Source organism: Rhinolophus ferrumequinum, chromosome 9, assembly GCF_004115265.2.
Source record: "Rhinolophus ferrumequinum isolate MPI-CBG mRhiFer1 chromosome 9, mRhiFer1_v1.p, whole genome shotgun sequence".
In the NCBI taxonomy this organism is placed as follows: Eukaryota; Metazoa; Chordata; class Mammalia; order Chiroptera; family Rhinolophidae; genus Rhinolophus; species Rhinolophus ferrumequinum.
In genome coordinates, this window is record NC_046292.1 from 14,924,224 (window position 1) to 14,944,403 (window position 20,180).

At 38.3% G+C, this 20,180-nt stretch overlaps 1 protein-coding gene across 2 annotated transcripts in view; it reads left to right on the forward strand.

The window, feature by feature from the left end:
• Positions 1 to 17,641, forward strand: part of CDC42 (cell division cycle 42) — a 38,795-nt gene extending 21,154 nt beyond the window's left edge. Inside the window, exons 2-6 of one of the 2 annotated variants that reach the window (XM_033114342.1) lie at positions 2,953 to 3,107; positions 5,417 to 5,489; positions 11,152 to 11,261; positions 11,383 to 11,580; positions 14,680 to 14,866. In XM_033114342.1, the coding sequence (XP_032970233.1) occupies positions 3,003 to 3,107; positions 5,417 to 5,489; positions 11,152 to 11,261; positions 11,383 to 11,580; positions 14,680 to 14,769 (576 nt within the window). In that variant the 5' untranslated portion in view covers positions 2,953 to 3,002 and the 3' untranslated portion in view covers positions 14,770 to 14,866. Of the gene's footprint in view, positions 1 to 2,952; positions 3,108 to 5,416; positions 5,490 to 11,151; positions 11,262 to 11,382; positions 11,581 to 14,679; positions 14,867 to 16,161 lie in introns of those variants that run through there. The other variant, XM_033114341.1, reaches the window with a different exon arrangement.
• The last annotated feature ends 2,539 nt before the right edge of the window (positions 17,642 to 20,180 follow it).

Consider the following 20,180-nt stretch of genomic DNA (forward strand, 5'->3'; position numbering starts at 1 on the left):
ACTCCTGAATCAATGCTCTTAACCAGACCCACCACCAGTTTCCAACAGATTGCTGAGCTGTCAAGGTAGGAAACCTAAGAAATGGAAGATTGGTGGATATTTAGAAAGGGGAAGAGTAAATTCTTCTCACTAATTCTCTCCTGTCCCTTCGTCCCCAAAAAATGAAGCAGTTGTGTCTGCAGGGTGAAGAAACAGGAAATGAACTTAACTCCTGTTTCTTGCTTCCTCATCTGCCTTCCTCTTTCCAGTTCTGGCACTATCATGGGTGTATACTTGTCACTCCATTTGCGGCGATCATGTTTGGTTTTTGGTAATGTCAGTTCTCAGGCGAGGTATGTATATAGTGTTTCAGAGCAGGGCCTTGACAGATTGCTTAGGTTTCAATTCCAGTTCTGCCATTTACTGGCTCATTAACCTTGGCCTAGTTACTGAATCTCACTTTTCTTACCTGTAAAATGGGAATAATACAGTATACCTCATAGGACTGTTGGGAGGATGAAATGTATGAATATGTGTAGTAATGTTTAGAACAATATGTGGCACACAGTAAATGCTAAATAAGTTTGCTACCATCACTATTATTATATGAAAACACTTTTAGGTTGAAGCACCTCTGAAGTATCTTAGTTCATGATCTCAATATCACACATGAGTTTTTCATTACTAAATATGTAAAATGCCTGGTTGATACAGCTAATTCATATAGATAATTTGGATTCTACTTTAAGAAACTTACTTTTCGGTGACCTAAAATGTCAGTCATGCTTAGTTTAGAGCCTTGTGTTACTGGTATTCCTTGTCTTGCTGTCATATAGCATAGTGATTCTCAAACTTCATTGTGCATTAGAATTACATAGGGAGTATTGAGTTCTGATTTATTAGATTTGGGGTGAGGCCCAGGAATCTGAATTGTTAAAACCATTCCAAGGTAATTCTGACTCTGGTGGTCCGAGGTGATAATTTTGAAATTGCTGATTTAGAGGCTGAATTCAAGCATAACAGGAAAAAGATTATAGAAGGTAACAACTGTCAGATTTTTGGTAGTTTGCATGTAGGCAATGATGATTTGTAAACTAAAAGAGTATTTAATTTGGTGTTTAAAGGTAGTGATGGGTCTTGTCTCATAACCTAAATTATTTTGTTAACACTTGCTAGGTAACTTGATTTTAGGAACTACTCTGTAAATACAGAAAGAAATAATACAGGAGTCTTCAGGTAAAGAAGAAATATTTGGGTGGATTTCTTGGTTTTGTGTCATTAGCTAAATAGCAAATATGTATATTCAGTTCATTTTAACCTATGTTTTTGGTGTGCCTGCTATGTACAAAGCATGAAAAGAGACAAGGAAGTATAGTGTAAGATTGTAGGCACCTGGAAAATACTCTGTAGGACGATCAGAACTGTCTACGCTTACCTTTCTTTTCTTCACTCTGAATTGAAAAGAAATTCTATAGAAGACCTTGTGTTTTTTTTTTTGGCAGAACATTATCCTGCTTTTTAGAGGTGGACTGAGGAACTTTGAGAAAACAACTATTCCTATTTTCTCTTTTTGTCTTTATTATTAAGTGACAGTCTTCTAGAATAATTCTGTAGAATTAATTTAGTACTCAGTGTGTTTGGTTATTTAGTTTATGGGATCAAGATCTTTAACCTTTAATGCTATACTAGCATGAGTGCTTCTCTAGTGCAGTATAGGGAAAAGAGAAGGAAAAGGATAAAAGAAGGTTAAGAAAGAGAAATATAATTAAGATGGTTTTGATGAGGAATGGGAGAGTGTATATTTCCTGTAAGTTACTCCTAATGTATATACAGATGTTAACAGGCATTTATAAATCATTGTAATTAAGAGTTGTGAAGGGTACTGTAGGAGCATATAGATGTGGCATCCAGTCCAATTAGATGATTCTATGACATTTTTATGTTTAATAAGGTGGCAGCTGTAGCCAACAAGAAATTGTAACCTTTTCAGGATTATAATGAAATAGGACTTTACCTTAAAATATCGGTATACAGGAAGTGGTGTTTCTTGTTTATTCTTTTAATAAAACAAAATTTTTCACTGACTCTAAGATGCCATTTATCTCAATTTTGTAGATGTCAAAATGGGGGGGTAATGATTGTAAAGAACATTCAGTAAAGACATGTTCTGATTGTAGAGATGTTTAAATGTGAAAACAAGCATCTCAGAATTGATGAAATGTTACAACTCTGTGTTTGTTGTAATCGATGTCTTCTTAGAATAGAGGACTACACTAAGTGAAGTTAAGTAATTATATCTGCTTATAAGTCATTATGCTTTAGAGTGATCTTTTTAATTATAAAAATGTAGGTTTTGGCCTCTTCCTGCCCGGAGGATTGAATTAGTAACTAGGCAACCTGGTGCTAAAACAGCTGCTGAGAGGAGGAATCACCCTGATCTTGTCCAGTTCCTCCTGTTGCTCATCTGTTACCAGGTGGGGGAGGGTGGTGCTCTGCTGCTTGCTGGTTGTAGTCTGAGTAACTACAGCTCGTAAGGTTGGAGATCGGGCACATTCTTTAAAGCAGCGGCCTTTACTGCAGTCTGGTACACACACACACACACACACACACACACACACGCGTGTGTGCACATTTAACGGAAGGAGAAGTTTCACAAAATAGTCCTTGGCACACTACATGGGATTCATTCTGAAATAGCCTCTTCTCTTTCATTATAAAAAGAAATATGCTGCTTTTTACACCACTTTAGACTTTAAAAAAAAACCCGCTTAAGTCGAAAGGGATCAGAAACTTGACTCTTATTATTGTGACTTTGAGCAAGTCACTGTTTCTCTTTTTAGGTTCTTTCAGCCGTAGTAGTTGGGGTGCTAGTTCTGTTCTTGCTCTGAGTGAGTGAACCTGTTGTTAAATGAAGAAAAAAAGTACATATATAAGTACAAATAAATAAAACAAATACCTTTCATCTTTTTGTAGGTCTTCATCGGATTTGAAGTATTTAAAGTGGATAGAAAACGGTTTCAGCAATGCAGACAATTAAGTGTGTTGTGGTGGGTGATGGTGCCGTTGGTAAAACATGTCTCCTGATATCCTATACAACGAACAAATTTCCATCTGAGTATGTACCGACTGTAAGTATGAAGGCTTTCCTATGTTAGTGATGTATTATAATTTGGTACTGTTTGAAAACTCTTGTGTGTACTGAAATTTTCCTGTTGTCTGCCTTTGTTTCCTGTTTTTAAAGATCTTGACTTCTCATGGGTAAATTATATACACTTTAAAATTAAACAGCTGAAAAATCAGTGGAAAGTCAGAAGGGGTCACACAGGGTTTGCAAGCAGTGCTGGGAGGCAGAACTCCAGTAGACAAGATTCTGAAGAGTGGTGTCTCAGTTTGGAGAAGTGTGCCCTACGTCTTGGAATGAGGTGACTTTTGATCTCTTGGCCAATGATTAATCAGTGATTGGAGGTCTTCTGGAGGATGCTTTTTGGGGGTCTTACAACTTCAGAGAAAGTAGTATATCTACACTTACTCTCCTTAGGGAGTAGAAGAGAGTCTTATGGAGCTGTTGTCTTAGCAGTAGTGGAGTGCCAAACTGGTTTTTAGGGACAGAGAAGACCTGCTTTTGTTAAAAGAACACCAACAGAAGCCTGTGGGGGTCTTCGCCCACAAACCTTTTTATCAGTTTCTTGGAAGCCTAGTGGAAAAATGGGAATAACAAAAACAATGAAGTGAGAGAGAGAGTTGTTTAGAGAAACACTTGTGAAGAAATGCATTTGGGGATCCAGTGTTTGTCCCAGGTTGTTTGACCAACCCAATGGTAGAGTCATTATGTTAACCGCAAAGGGCCATTCAGTGGTGAGAGGGGAGTAGGGAATAGGGTTGGCCTGGCAATAACCACCTGTTAAGTGAGCTATTGGTTATGTAGCTCCTATGTAGATTAATAAGGGATTACTGTTTGTAAGTAAAAAGGAAGGAAATATATGAATACTTTAGGTTAATCTTCAGATATATATGAGCATTGTTAAGAGGGTGAATTGTTAAAGGTTGGTAATTTAATTGGAACTGATAGCCGATACTGTCCCAAGGCAGGTAAAGTGACTGAGGTAGACCAAGGTTATGGGAAGAAAGATGAAGTTTCTTATAGGGGGAGAATTTGAAGATGTAATTAAATACAAAATGATATTTTTGTGTTGGCTCATTGGGGGACATGGTAAGTGAAAGAAGTTCTGAGGTTGAGAGGGAATTTTTAGGGGACTTTTCGATTCACGGATCTTGTTTCACAGTGAGGACAACCAAAGAATTTTTGTGTTTCAGGCTCATCAGAATTATTTTCTTGTAAACATTTCTGAGTCTTTAATGACTTTTGTCATTAGGTGTTCTATTTAAGGTGGGCTCGTGGGTGTTTTATGTATGTGTTTGTATGTCTGGAAAGGTTTAGGCATGACTTAAGAAAATAACCTGTGTGGTTTGAGAGCTTAACCACATTCTTTACATTTCCTTATTCTTATTATCAAGAACTGACTTTCTTTTAACTGCCACTTCCCTCATACCCTTGCTTCCATTCTTGTTCACAGTAAACGTCTTAACCCATTAAAACATGAACCAGAAAATTAGTGTTAAATAGCTGAAAGGTTAAGCAGGGCTGATCTTAAAAGGTAACATCCTTCTCCTAGTTGGAAAGCATTGCTTTTAAATTGTAAATTCAGAGACAACTATGAATTAGTATTGGGTCATTTACCATTTACCACCGTTATCTCCCATTTTCACAGATAAGTACAACCAACATTAGTATATATTGAGTTTGTTATGGGTTTTAAAGTCTGTTTACAAATAAAGCAACTAGTCAAAGAAGGTATCTTAGGTCATGTGGTTTGTACTCATGAGTTTTACTCATGAAATCCCAACAATCTGCATCTTTTCTTGGACACTTTGCTTGAGTACCTTGAGGGAACCTTTGTTTCTCTCTGATGGGTCTGTTGGTAACAAGGCTCTTCTTGTCTTGAACCCTAAAGGGAAAAAGATTATCATGCATGTAGGCGATTTTAATTCTTCTAGATTAGAAGGAAATGGTCTGTGAAGAATTAATTTCTCTGAAATCAGATTGAACATTGAGGTAAACTTTAAACTACTATCTCAAAAGTTTCCAACTTGAACAGGATCATTTTGTATAGCTAGGGACTCTGCTCCTGTGACACCTCTAATCCTTCAGTGGTTTTTTTTTTATCCAGCCTCTGGGGGTAGAGCAGATATTCCAGAACACGTCTCCTGTTACTTTTTCCAAGAACCATTTAGCTCATGCAAGGTTGGTTGTATAAGGAAGATGGACTGAGAGAGGACTCAGTCTTAGAAAGGAAACATTGCCTTAGTTTAAGAGTTGTCCCATACCATTTTGACCATCCTCTTGCCCACTAACAATGTCGTATTTTTGTGTTTTTAGGTTTTTGACAACTATGCAGTCACAGTTATGATTGGTGGAGAGCCATATACTCTTGGACTTTTTGATACTGCAGGTGAAAACTTGATGTCTTTTATGTTTTGGTCTGTAACTATGACTTGCTGGTTGTTCGTCTTTTTTTTGGGACCTTTTGGGAAACTAGCACATCAGCAGACCTCTTTCCTTTGGTTAGTAGCAGGACTGAATGTCATGATGGCTGGTGTTTGACCAAGAGGCAATCCCAGACCTGGAATATCAAACAGGAGTTTGAATTACCCTGGGTGGATGGTGTGGAAGGAGATAAAGTAGAGTGAGAGCAGAGCACGTTAGGCAAGCTGTATTATCACTCCCTGAAATTTGAAGGCTATTTTGTAGGTCTGTGTAATACATGTACAGGTAGCTTCGTGTGACACCTCGTAGCTTGTTATTTTATACTACATTTGGAAGTATTTTGAGGATGAACCAATATCTAACTCACATTGACATTTATAGTCAACCTTTCAAATTAAAGGAATAACTTAAGTATACCCGTTTCCTCAGTGTTATTTCTTCCTTGTTTTAACAGTGGCCCTACATCTTTTAATAGATTATTATTGTTATTATTATTTTAAATACTGTGTGTCACTGAGCTTTTTTTTTTTTTTTTTTTTTTTTTCTTAAGATTTTATTGGGGAAGGGGAACAGGACTTTATTGGAGAACACTGTGTACTTCCAGGACTTGTTTTTTTCCCCAAGTCAAGTTGTTATCCTTTCAATCTTAGTTGTAGAGGGTGCCATTCAGCTTCAAGTTGTTGTCCTTTCAGTCTTAGTTGTGGAGGGCGCAGCTCGGCTCCAGGTCCAGTTGCCGTTGCTAGTGGCAGGGGGCGCTGCCTGCCATCCCTTGTGGGAGTGGAATCGGCAACCTTGTGGTTTAGAGGATGCGCTCCAACCACCTGAGCCATTCGGGAGGCAGCTCAGCTCAGGGTGCCATGTTCAATCTTAGTTGCAGGGGGCGGAGCCCACCATCCCTTGTGGGACTCGAGGAGTTGAACTGGCAACCTTGTGGTTGAGAGCCCACTGGCCCATGTGGGAATCGAACCGGCAGCCTTCGAAGTTAGGAGCATGGAGCTCTAACCGCCTGAGCCACCGTGCCGGCACCAGTGGCCCTATATCTTAATTTCTGACTTCTCTCTCTGTCAGAATTATTTTGAGCTCATTTAGCCAAAGGAAAATTTCAGAAAGTTATTTTTTTAGTATGTAGGAATACTAAATTTTTCATTTTTTTGAGTTACCCTCTCACTGTCTGCCAGCTGACATTGCTTTTCTGGAGTGTATTTTACTGCCTACTTTGAGTTGCTGTCTAGATTCAGTTTGAAAGGGTAAAATGGAGAGACAGTAGAAAACAATTAAGTTTAGAGATCAGTGGCTTTCTAATGGTGTCTGAGGCCTTTAAAGTTTTTATGAATTAAAAATTATAAGAGTAATGGTTATTAGAGGAAACTTGGAAAATAAAGAAAATAAAATAATGACCTGTATCTCATGATAGGTGAAGGTGTTTTATGTGTGCCCTTGGAGGCAATCTATATGTAGAGAAAAGACCATTTATGGTTACTTGGGGTTGAAAATTTAAAATTTTGTGTTCAAATGTCAGAGCTTATTTTTATAAGCCTGTAAGTTTTAATCAGTATTTTATTTTTAGCTTTATTGAAGTATGATTCACTTATTTTAAGTGTTCATTTTGATTAATTTTGCTGTCTGTATAGTCATGTAACCTCCATCATAATCAAGATAAATCACCCGAAAAGTTTCTGTGCCCTTTACAATCAGTCCCTTCTCTTGACCTGGCCCCAGGCAACCACAGATCTGCTTTCTGTCAGTCTAGTTTTGCTTTGCTAGAATTTCATATAAATGGCATCATACAATGTGTAATCTTTTTGTGTTTGATTTCTTTCACTTAGCATAATGTTTTTGAGATTTATCTATGTTGTGTGTATCAATAGTTTTTATTGTTGAGTAGTATTTTTTTCAATGAATATAGCAGAATTTGTTTATCCATTTATGAGTTGATGGATATTTGGGTTCCAGTTTTAAGCTATTATGAATACTGGTGCTGTGAACATTTGTATACAAATTTTTGTGCGGACATACTTTATTTCTCTTCAGTAAATAGCTTGAAGTAGGTAAACCTTTAAATTTAGTTGCACAATTTAACCCAATTTTTTATTAAAACAGTAAGTTTTAACAAGTCATTCTCAAGGTGGCCAAGGGTCTTTTGATTAATATTGATTTATTTGACTTAGGTTGACAAGATTTTAATCCCAGTCAGCCTCATTTATAACTGTGTTAAATGTCTTCCAGCACTTTAAACTGCATTTATAAATTTAATGTATTCAGTTTTCTCTTTTAAAAAGTTCAGTTTGCTTGACCTGGCAGGTGAAGCATTCCCAAGTTTTTACATACATAACTTTAATAAACCTGATAACTTATGATTTCTTGTATTTGTTTTAATTTATCTTAAACAGTATTACAGCCTTCATTAAATTCTTAACATTTTCAATAAAAAATCCGCAGTTTAAGATCAGTTACTCAGTTACACATTTTAAGTTGGAAGCAGAAAACTGATCTATCATCTTTAATATGGCATATTATTTTAAATAGTATAGGCACTGATTGTTAAGTAAGGATAGGTTATTGCTAAATGGAACTCAAAATTGACAATAATAGTATTTGATTTATTTCATCTCTATGTTAGATTCTGAATCTTTCTGGGAGTTAAAAGACATTCATTAAATAATTTTACCATCCCAGGCAAGTTGAGGGGTTTCCATGTCAACTGTTTGAGGTCACTATGAGCCAGAGATCTTTTTTGATAGGTGCTGGAGACCTGGGGCTCTATGTATCCAGAATGAACCTCCTATTATTGACACACTTGAGGAGACTCCAGTTCCTTCTCCAAAGCGCTTAATCTCCAAGTCTCTGTCCCTGGTTCAAGTTATAGCATTAACTTAGTTTTCTTTCCGCTGAAGCTTTCATCCCCACTTAGATGACCTCTGACTTCCTTTAGCTGTTTGGTTGTATTTATTCTGTTGACCATATTATTTTATTCTGAATTCTTTTTATAGAATTCTTCTTATCTCACATCTGGCTGCAACTCTTACAGTTATATTTAGTAACTGTTATATTTATCAGATTTTGATAGCTATCGTAAATTCATGTATTCTCTCTCAGTGGTGGCCAAAAAAAAAAAATTCACTAGCATACATAATATTTAACTTTCCTTTAAAATTTTTTTATTGTAAAATGTATGTAACAAAATTTACCATTTTAACCATTTTTAAGTGTACAGTGTACATTGGCATAAAATACTTAACTTTTTAAAAATACATAGGATTGCTATACCTGTTTTTTTTTTTTTGTTTTTGTTTTTTAATTGGGGAATATTGGGGCACAGTGTGTTTTTCCAGGACCCATCAACTCCACATCAAGCCATTGTTGTCATTCTAGTTGTGGAGGGCGCAGCTCAGCTCCAGGTCAAGTTGTCGTTTTCAATCTAGTTGTAGAGGGCGCAGCTCACTGGCCCATGTGGGAATTGAACCGGCGACCTTGGTGTTATGAGCACTGCGCTCTAACCAACTGAGCCAACTGGCTGCCCGCTGTACCTATTTTGAAATTGGAGTGTTAAATCCTTCTCTTGCGACTCCTCCTCCTTTCCTCTCCCAATTTTGGAAACATGTATGGCTATTTTTTCTTTACCTTTCTTTCTTTCTTTCTTTTTTTTTTTTTTGCGGGAGGGAATATTGGAGAACAGTGTGTTTCTCCAGGGCCCATCAGCTCCAAGTCGTTGTCCTTCAGTCTAGTTGTGGAGGGCGCAGCTCAGCTCCAAGTCCAGTCATTGTTTTCAATCTTTTTTTTTTTTTTTTTTTTTTTTTTTTTTTTAAGATTTTTATTGGGGAAGGGGAACAGGACTTTATTGGGGAACAGTGGGTACTTCCAGGCCTTTTTTCCAAGTCAAGTTGTTGTCCTTTCAATCTTAGTTGTGGAGGGTGCCGTTCAGCTTCAAGTTGTTGTCCTTTCAGTCTTAGTTGTGGAGGGCGCAGCTCAGCTCCAGGTCCAGTTGCTGTTTTCTAGTTGCAGAGTCGCAGCCCACCATCCCTTGCGGGACTCGAGGAGTTGAGCAGGCAACCTTGTGGTTGAGAGCCCACTGGCCCATGTGGGAATCGAACCGGCAGCCTTCGGAGTTAGGAGCATGGAGCTCTAACCGCCTGAGCCACCGGGCCGGCCCATTGTTTTCAATCTTAGTTGCAGGGGCGCAGCCCACCATCGCATCCTGTGCCCACCATCCCATGCGGAAATTGAACCAGCAACCTTGTTGTTAAGAGCTCTCGCTCAAACCAGTTGAGCCATCCGGCCACCCCTGTATGGCTATTTTAAAAAACTTTTTATCTGAAAATAATTTCAAGCCTGCAGGACAGTTGAAAGAATAGTACCAGGAGCCCCCATATACCCTTTAACCCAATTTACCAATTGTTAATGTTTTGCCCTATTTGCTTTGTTAACTCTCTTTAAACATACATGCACATTAATTTTTTTTCCCCTGAACTATTTGAGAGTAAGTTGCATATATCATAGTTATTTAGCCTTTAACAAGTATCTATTTCCTAGGAACAGACCTCCTTGTGTAACTACAGTCAGGACATCTAACATTGATACAGTACTTGAACATCTACATTCCAGTTTGCAATTGATCCAGGTCCAATTTTTTGTGTTTTCAGTGTAGGACCACGTATTGCATTTAGTTGTCATGTCTCTTTAGTCTCATTTAATTGAATCAGGTCATCAGGCCCCTCCTCCCCCCCTTTTTGGTCTTTCATGACAGTTTTACAGAGTATGGGTCCATCTCCTCTGCCTCCTCTCCTTAGGAAATATTTCTTATTTTGGGTTTGGTGTGTGTTTCCTCATGATTAGATTCAGGTTATGCTATTTGGTTGGAAGACTACAATAGTGATGTGTCTTTCTTAGGCTATAAATATAGAAGACATGATATTCATCTGCCACTCATTGGTGATGGTAATTTTGATCACTCAATCAAGGTGATGTCTGGTTTTTTCACAAAGTAGTTGTATTTTTCCACTTGTGGTTTATAGGCACATCTTTTAGACCATACAGATATTCTCTTTTTCACCAGAATTTCTCCCCATAGATTTAGCATCCATTGATTCTTGCTGAATTTTTTCCTAGGTGTTCTTGCTTTTAGAGACTGGTCTTATATGCACACATTAACTAAACATGTGAACCTGCTTTGTAGTCATGAATGAGCAATGGATTTCGTCAACGGAGTTGCACTGAGATTTTTGTTTCCTTAGATGGTTGTACTGTGATTGTTTCTTAACCAGTTCTGCGTAGGATTGATTTTTTTTTTTTAACCATTTCTGTAGCAACAATTGTGTTTATTGCATAATCGTTGGGTTGCTAGTGGACACACAGATTGAAAACTACAAACTAGTAATAAAGCAAGTAATTAATACATAACAAATTCATTGTTGTTCTAGGGGCTTGAAATATTAAATAGAATTAGCCAACTGAGGATATTCTCAAATAGTATATTATAAAACCATACATTTTGTTAGATAAATAAGTTGCTTTCTCATTAATGATCACTGTGTTGTTAGCTGTGTTCTTAATCTGTTGACTGACTTGTGATTTTAATGCTACGAGGACATCACCATTTAGTTGCTCATTTCTCCATATTTTTCCCCTAGGGCAAGAGGATTATGACAGATTACGACCGCTGAGTTACCCACAAACAGATGTTTTTCTAGTCTGTTTTTCAGTGGTCTCTCCATCCTCATTTGAAAATGTGAAAGAAAAGGTGAGTTGGTCAGATATTCTCATTCTGAAAAACGTTGTCGCAGAACTTCTACTGACTTGTAAATAGCTTTAGAGGCTTGTGGATTAACAAAGGTGTATTTTTAAAACTGCCTTTTCTCTAGTGGGTGCCTGAGATAACTCACCACTGTCCAAAGACTCCTTTCTTGCTTGTTGGGACCCAAATTGATCTAAGAGATGACCCCTCTACTATTGAGAAACTTGCCAAGAACAAACAGAAGCCTATCACTCCAGAGACTGCTGAGAAGCTGGCCCGAGACCTGAAGGCTGTCAAGTATGTGGAGTGCTCTGCGCTCACGCAGGTGAGGACTGTGTAGCCCCGCGCTTACTGACAGCGGATGGGTGGGAGTGCGGTAGCATCGAAGCGGGTTTCTCACACTGGCCTGCAGTGGCCCAGAAAGCTGCCTGGGAAAGCTGCAATCAGCTTCGGAGCGTGTAGTCTTTCGCCAGAGGTCTGTGTTTATGGAGAAACTTACTAGTCTGTAGGTAAAGCTCTTGTGTTGGCGAGCTCCCACGTACTGACTCATTTGTAGAAGTCAGGGATTGTGTTTAAAAAAACATTACAGGAAGGTCTAGATTAGCACAGATTTACAAGAGAGTATGTGAATGATTTCCTCCTGCCCCCAGAGACTTACATTTTCATCTAAATAGATCTGATCCTGTCTTGTCAGTTCTGACAATTGATACTATACTGTTTCTGGGGTAATTCAGCTGGGATAGGAAATGAATCATCATAGACTTTTCATGTCAGAGGAAGTTGCCTTGGCTATTTTTCAAGCATGCTTATGTAGTGTCTCTATTCTTAAGTTTTTGGAGGCATTGTTTCATTATGTGGTCCTCTCGTGCCTCTGTTACTTTCTGAATGATTCATTGGAAGTCTTATAGCTTGATGGGAAACATCAGATTTTGAGGACAGGGAGCAGTGTTCACGTATTTAGAGTGAGAGTTGTAACTGACCTGCATCGTTTCATCTTGTCCACCTTCATGGTTATTGCTGACTGATTCTTCTGCTTGGTTCTCCGTTCCAGGGGCAAAGGAAATAATTATGGAAATAATTAGCACAGAAATCTTTTTGTTTTGCAGGTACTGGTGTTTCGATGATGTTTTGACAATGAGCAAATGTGCCTAATTAAAACAGGGCAAGTTTGAAGGGTTTATAAAAAAATAATCACACTAATCTTGATTATAGTGTTTAATAAGGTAAATGGCATATTCAGTTACATATTATATATGTACTAGGTATTTAGTATGTAGGACCTAGATGTAATTTAATAATTACCAGTTTAGCGCTAGGCTGAATATTTAAAGATAAAATTTTCATGCCTATCTGGATATTCCACAAGATAACCTTCAAGGCCTAACATTCTCCCAAACCCAGTTTTCCTTAGCAGTTTAGTTAAATTATAAAAGCACATATTTAAAACTAAAGAAGATTTTACATCTTCTCACACACAATACTGGCTGAGATTTTTAAAAAAATGCCCGATGCGTCTGTGTTTTGCTACCCTCACAAAATTGTGTGTGTGTATGTGTTGGGGAATGATGTGTGTGGAACACGTGTGTCAGATTATAACTAATTATATGCATATGTTGCACACCCCTCTTCTCTAAATATGGGTTGCTTTGGGGGGAAGTGGAGGCAAGCAGGCCCTATGTCCCCATTTCAGGTCACTGATGAAACTTATTTTAGAGAATTGGATGCTTCCATACAAAATTCTTTACAGTATGAACCAGGTTTATATAGTAAGTCACTTTGCAGAGAATAAGAATTTGAAAAGGTCTTAGCAACTGTATTTTTGTTACCATATTTTGAAGTTTGGAGAAGTCAAAAGAGAAGATAGAAAATGGGGTCTCCGGTCATTTTGGGAGCTAGAACTTTTAGGACTCCAGATTATTTTTTGGTTCCTCTAAAACTGAACTCTTTAATCAGATCGTTTGGATAAAGCAAAGATTAGTTTTACTTTGAAGGGGATTAGTTGATCTCTGTCAATAAGCAAGAAAAGATTTGCGTCTTATTAAGGGATGCCCTAGTTTCTGATAGTGGTCCTACACTTCTTTTCCTTATAAAATATATTTCCCTTTCCATCCCCCCTTCTTCCTTTGATATTTGACGACCAGAATTTGCTCCTAGATATGTAGAAAGAATTTCAGAGAACATTAACTTTTGTTTAGCATGTCTACTTTGTAAAAGAAGTGGAAAGAAGAAAACTTTTTAACCTCTTTGCATCTTTCTAAATACTTGTTACTTCTCATTTATTTTGTACCTGATAGAATATGTAGGTGCCAGTCCTCTGAAATGCCATGGTGGGGGTAGAGTGGGGTTGGGAACACCTGGGGTAGTTTGGGGCTGGCACTTGTTACTGGAGCTGTGTTCTGGGACCTTTGGAAAATTTTTATTTGGGATCAAACTGACCTAAAGAACATGTGAAACTCCTTTGGGCGGTAAACTTGTAGCTTCAGATGTAGGTGAGTGTAGGTGAGTCTGTGGACCTGGGCCCAACGTACCAGTGCTGCTGAGTCACACTCACGTTGGAGTGCTGGCTGAGGAGTGAGTGTCTTTCTGCACTGTAATCCCTGTAGATCTGAGAATATTCTTTGTTTCCACTCCATGCTTTTATGCTTTGATACCCATGCAGACACCTTAAAGCATTGGATTGCGCTAAAACTCATTCTAAGACCTCATTCTTTGGTTTCCTATGACTTGGGTGGTGGTTATTTGCTCTGATAACATTACTGAATAACTGAAGTGTATGCTGTTTCTAGAGTCTGTTCTTTAAACTATTCCCAGTTGGTACTGTTGAAAAATTAACACTCTTTCTCAATGTCTGAACCTTTTTGTTGGGAAACTGGTTTACTCTGAAATCCTGATTAATCCCATCCTGATATGTCATTGAATCTAGAAACATGTAGCATGCCTGTTAGTCTGCTGTTTGTGTCCTTCAGTTATTCAGGGGCTGAATTCACAGAAGCCTGAAATTGTAATTGGTTCCAAAATGTGTGTGCCATTCTTATCATTAGAAATACTGGGAAATTTACAAGGCTTAATTATACAAATGCATCTATTCTTGTGTTCATATACCCATTTTTCTCTCCTGGCATTATTTTCATTAAATTGTTGTACTGTTAGATTTCAAACTGTAATTGTTTTAGAAGTCAACATACGGCGTTTCTTAAAAACCGCTTTCTTGCTCAGTTAACCTTTTTTGAGGTAAGAAGTTTCTGTTTGGTTATCTACTCTCCCAGTGATCACCTTAAGATCTGTTTTCTCTGGCTGTTATTTCCCTTAAGGCACATCGCTTCTGTGAATTCTGCTCATTTAATCCAGACTGCTATTGTATCTGCTAGTCTTTCTAATCCTCTAACCTGGCTGCTATTCTCTCTCCTCCCCTCTGTCTTTGTAGAGAGGTCTGAAGAATGTGTTTGATGAGGCTATCCTAGCTGCCCTCGAGCCTCCGGAAACTCAACCCAAAAGGAAGTGCTGTATATTCTAAACTGTTTTCTCCTTCCCCTCTTTGCTGCTGCTTCCTGTCCCACTACTGTAGAAAGATCGTTTAAAAATACAAAGGAATAAAACCATCCTGTTTGAAAGCCTCTGCGTCTTTTTACTCACCACCTTAGAGAAACCTCTGTATTAGTTTTTAATCAAGAATGCAGTATCTCATAGAATATTTTTTGTGATCAGTAGTCAAGTTGGATTTGTTTACTTTTCGCTGCTTGAGTTGCCTGATGCTCAGAGCTCTTTGGTTTGGATTACTATTGCAAAAGGGAACTTAGTGTGGCATTAAGAACGTCCTTTTGGAGAAAATAAGAAGAGTTTTAATTCTAGATCTTAGTTCTAGATGGAGAAAATAACACAAACATCATTTAACTCTTATGGTGAATTGTTAATTGTAATTGCATGACAAACTTTATGGAAAAAGGGTGACCTGCTAGTAGAGCATAATTGGGAAGGGAGGATTCTTTTCTGGTTTTTCTTTGTGCAGTGAAACTTTGTGTTGCTATTGCTTTGGCTGTCTGTTCTGTAGTGGAGTATTTGTCAGTCTGGGGTGGGAAAGATATTGATGTATCTGCTACTGCTTATGAGATTATTTGTTACGTTATCTTTTAAGAATAGCATCCATTTTAACAGTTGACTTAAGGTTTGTTAATGTTGAGATGTAAAGCTGCCATCTTTATATTTTCCTGCTTCTGATTCTATTGTTGTGAGGGAAACATACAATTGTGGTTACCTTCAAATTTTGAAATTAAAAATATACAATTGTTTGTATAAATGCCTGATTAAGCTTTATTCCTGTTGCATTGACTAGCCCTAGTTATACGTGTGTTTCAGGTACTCATATTTTTGCTTCCTTGAATCCCCTTGGCTCTGGTGGGATAAAGGGAGTCAGAGTGAATATCTTTGATGCAGCCACTATAATCGCGCTTTCCATCCTTGCCTGCACCTTCCATGTAATAAGGATGCCACCTGCCCAGTGCCCATCCTCAGTCCTGTTCCATATCTAGCTGTTTCATTTGAATGCAGAGCTGCTTCCCTCGTTTTTATGTAAAATGTTTCAGCAGCACATTCCAAGACTCATATTGAATGAGCAAATGACACACGTGCTTGTTGGCTTCTTGTAACATACATTGGGCTGCAAAATGCTTTCTCAGAGGACCACTGTCTCACTCATGAATTTCTGCTCTTCTGCTCCTGACTTGCTGGATCCTTCCAGGGCCCTGCCCGGACAAAATTTGGTGAAGTGAGATGATTGTGTTGAGATTCAGGTTGTTTTTAATGGTGTGTTCTTTGCCAACTCTTGGGGTTTGAATGTTTTTAATTTGATCTTCAACTTTGTTATACTGAAAATCAGACTGCCCATTTTTGTCTTTCTACCCCTTTTCAGAAAGGCCTAAAGAATGTATTTGACGAAGCAATATTGGCTGCCCTGGAGCCTCCAGAACCGAAGAAGAGCCGCAGGTGTGTGCTGCTATGAACATCTCTCCAGAGTCCTTTCTGCACATCTGGTGTCGGCATCATACTAAAAGCAATGTTTAAATCAAACTAAAGATTAAAAATTAAAATTTGTTTTGGCAATAATGACAAATGCCCTGCACCTACCCTCATGCACTCGTGTGAGACAAGGCCCGTAGGTATGGCCCCTTCCCCCTCTCAGTACTAGTTAATTTTGGGTAATTGTGTATTGTCAGAAAAGTGATCAGTACTAGTTCTTGTTTTGTTGTTCCAGTTTTTTGTTTGTTTGTTTTTTGTTTAAAAGCAAGGCATGCTTGTGATGACTCTGTAACAGACTAATTTGGGTTATTGAAGCTGCTCCTGGGTTCCACTCTGGAGAGTAATCTGGGACATCTAGTGTTTTTTTTGGGGGGGGGGCGGGGGGAGTGTGTGTGGGGTTTGTTTTTATTTAGTCATTTTTTAAAAATTCATTAACCATCAGACAGCCCTTATGGGGAGGAGGATGGAGTGATTGCACACTCCACCTCCTAGATCTAGTTTAGAAAACACGTTCCCCACCTGGTGCTCTTAGGAAGGAGGATAGTAAATGCCTCATTTAGTAACATACTCCTTTTTGAAAGTTGCCTTTTCTCTCCACTCTTGAGTAGGTCCAGTATTTGATGAAACTCATGAAAGCGGGTGGAACCTGTCTTGCCCCTCCTCTTTTCTAGGATGCACTATATATGTGACTGTGACTTTCAAGGAAATTTGGTAGCCGTTTTGCTGATTTTTTTTTTGAAGTTAATTTCTAACTTCTTTTACTGATAAAATGAAAACAAGTATTGCACCTTTTGAAATGCACCAAATGGATTGAGTACGTAATTTAAAAAAACCATTTTTTCCCCTGTCAGTCATTGTCTTATATGCTTAGCATAGATGTGCAGCTTGATAGTGTGTGATACGGTGTTCCTAGAACACAGCAGAAGACCTGGTATATCTGAGGGGTGGTGCCAGGAGACAGATGTCTGTGGAGTGATTCACATCCTCTTCCAAGTTATGAGGATGGAGACCTGCTTCATTAAGAAGCTAGGGGTGGGGTGGGGATGGGGAGAACATTTAACAACATGGGGACCAGCCAGGGGAATCCCCTTATTTCTGTTTTGCATGAGGAACTCTAGAGCAGCCAATTGGGGCTCTCTAGTTTAATAAAAGTCACGGAGAGAGTCTTATGAAGACTCTTCATAAGTGTTAATAGGGATTTTATCAGCTTATTTGGGTTGCAGTTTCCAGTTTTTAAAAATGTTTAGGTAATCTCCACCTTCCCCAAATCCTAATTCGTATAGATTCATTAGTGTTGAACCAATGCTTTCTCATGTCTCAATTCTTTGTATATGCATTCTTTTCAGATGTATTAAACAAACAAAAACCCTTCACAAGCCAGCCTGGGGGTTGTTATTTTCCCTCCGACTCTTACTTTTTAGGTATTTGGCAGTGGGAACTTGACTCATATTAACATCGACTTCTAACAAATTTTGGCATAAGATTTTAAAGCTTTATTATTTTTATGTGCTTTTATTTTTTTTTTCTGGCATTCAGTTTGAGATACTATTTTCCCCTCTATATATTCAGGTTTGTGTCTTCTCCCCTAAGTTTGGCCAGTAGCCTACAAACTCTTAATACCAAGTGGGGTCATAACAGTTCTCAGTGAAGTTCACTGCTCACATTGTTGGAAGAAAGTGCACCGCTAATCCATCGATTAGCTGGAAAGCAGCCATTTCTTCCAAGTTTTCTGTATCAGTGCTTTTCAGATTTTGCTGCTTACTGGAGTGGAGCTTGAGCAATGAGGTCTTTAAAAGCTTTCCAATTATTTCCAAAATGCAGCTAACTTTGAGAGCTGTTGCTCCTGGGTTGTTAACCCAAACTGCTTCTATCAGATTCCAAATTCTGTGCTGTGATTATGAATATGGGACACATTTTCTTTAAGTGGCAAAAATGATTAATTTACCTTAAGGGTATAATACTGATTTGTGTGAGAATCTCAGAAACTAAGAACTGTTAATCCAGTTAATAAAGTTGATACAGTGTAGCCTCATTTTGATAGTTTTCTACATGGAGTCATGCTTGGCTTGATTCCATACTGTGCTAGAACTAAGCTGCTTTGGTTGGGAAGGGGTTAGGAAGAGGCAGATGGAAGCTTTACTCTTTCAACCAGTGTGTCTCATTGTTGTTGACCACATTGGGGAGAGGTACCTGGATTGTGCTGTGAGACCCTGGGGAGCAGGGACTGTGTATCGTGGTTCTTAGTGCAATGGCACACGGATCCATCCTGATTATGCTGTTTCCTGGCTTAGAGAAGGGTTTGACACGGAAGAGGTAGCTCCGTGAAAATAGCTATTGGATGGGTACATGATTTCAAGAATGAATCAATGAAATAAGGCAGGTCATATGGTTGTGTTGGAATTATCCACACATCAGAAGAACAGTCAAGGAGATTGAAGCTAACACTTTCTAATTAAATATTTTCAGTTTGACTTCCATAATCAGAAGACCATGGGTGGCAAATGGGTGAAGCTATCGTTTTCAACTTAAATACTGTTTTCTCTTTGACTGAAGAAACTTGCCTGTCATCTTGGCTTAGTGAGGGATAGTGCCCAGAGAGTGTGATTTAGAAGTTGGGGAAGGGTTATTTAAAATAGTCCTTAGCAGACTTAATGTCTGGCAGCATTTCAGTATTTAGGCTAATACATCACTGGTTTTCTAAAATATCAATGTTTTACTGAAGGTCTTAGAAATAGGTTCTGTAGTTTGTTCAAGTTGCATCCTTAGAGCTGGATTTTATGCTAAGAGGGGAGTATATTCTAAAGGGAAGAAAGGATGTTATGAAAGGAACATTTGCAATATTCCCTTTATTCTCAGGTGTATTTTTCCTCACAGTTTCATATTTTAATCAAAATACCTCTTAAAATTTGTGTGTATATTTAATGTACTTTGGTTCTGAAAAGCTGTCATTAAGTCTATAGTGTCTTATGATTGCTATCTTCATAAATGGATAAAGGTATTTCTTTCTCATCGTTGTTAGGTTTGGACTATTTTTTCTCCCATTTTGATGTTATTAGTGATTATTTCGATGCTGAGTGCTAAGAAACTCTGGTCTACAAGGATCCTGCTTCTTGAGAAGGATCGGGAACCTAGTCGCTGCTGCATACAGCTAACACATGTTGGAAATTGAACAGTGTGGGGAAGGGACAGCATTTTACCAGAAAGTAGCACCTCCATTATCTTTGTGGAAGGGCTGAGCTCTTTATGGTTTGGGTATCTCTGATTGATATGTGAGGGAAGTATCTTTAAATCACCTTCCTAATTTCGCTTTCCTTGTTTTCGGTAAGCCTTACCCCAAGTTCCCCCAACTCAGAGATTTAACTACATAGAACGACAGAAGACCTAACATTATTTTCTTTCCAGAGATGTTTAAATCCTTTATATATTACTTTGAGTTTTATCCAAAGTGCCCCTATTTTATTAGCTGTTGTTACAATAATGTTGCCTTACAAACCCCCTAACACTCGATGGCTTACTACAATAAGCATTTATTTTGCTAACGCGTGGGTCATTGGACTTTGCCTTCAGGCTTCAGATTAGGCTCAGGTTGGCTCCATGATTTTTATTCTGGAGCCCGGCTCCATAGAACAGATTTCTGAGAGTGAACTTCTAATTGTGAGCCTGGGAGCCAACGGGGCTGCAAGGTCAAGCAATTTAAAATTTCTCACGTTCCATTGCCCAGAGGATTCCATGTAACCAAGCCCAAAGTCTGTGCCACTCATTTCATTCATTAATATTTAGTAAATTCAAAAACAGATTTTTTTTTTTTTAGTGCTTAGTAAGGCCCTGAGGCTATAACAGAATAAAATAGATGTGGGCTCCTGACTTCTAGTTGGAATTTTTTTTCGCTTACAATTTTGATAACTGCCTCCT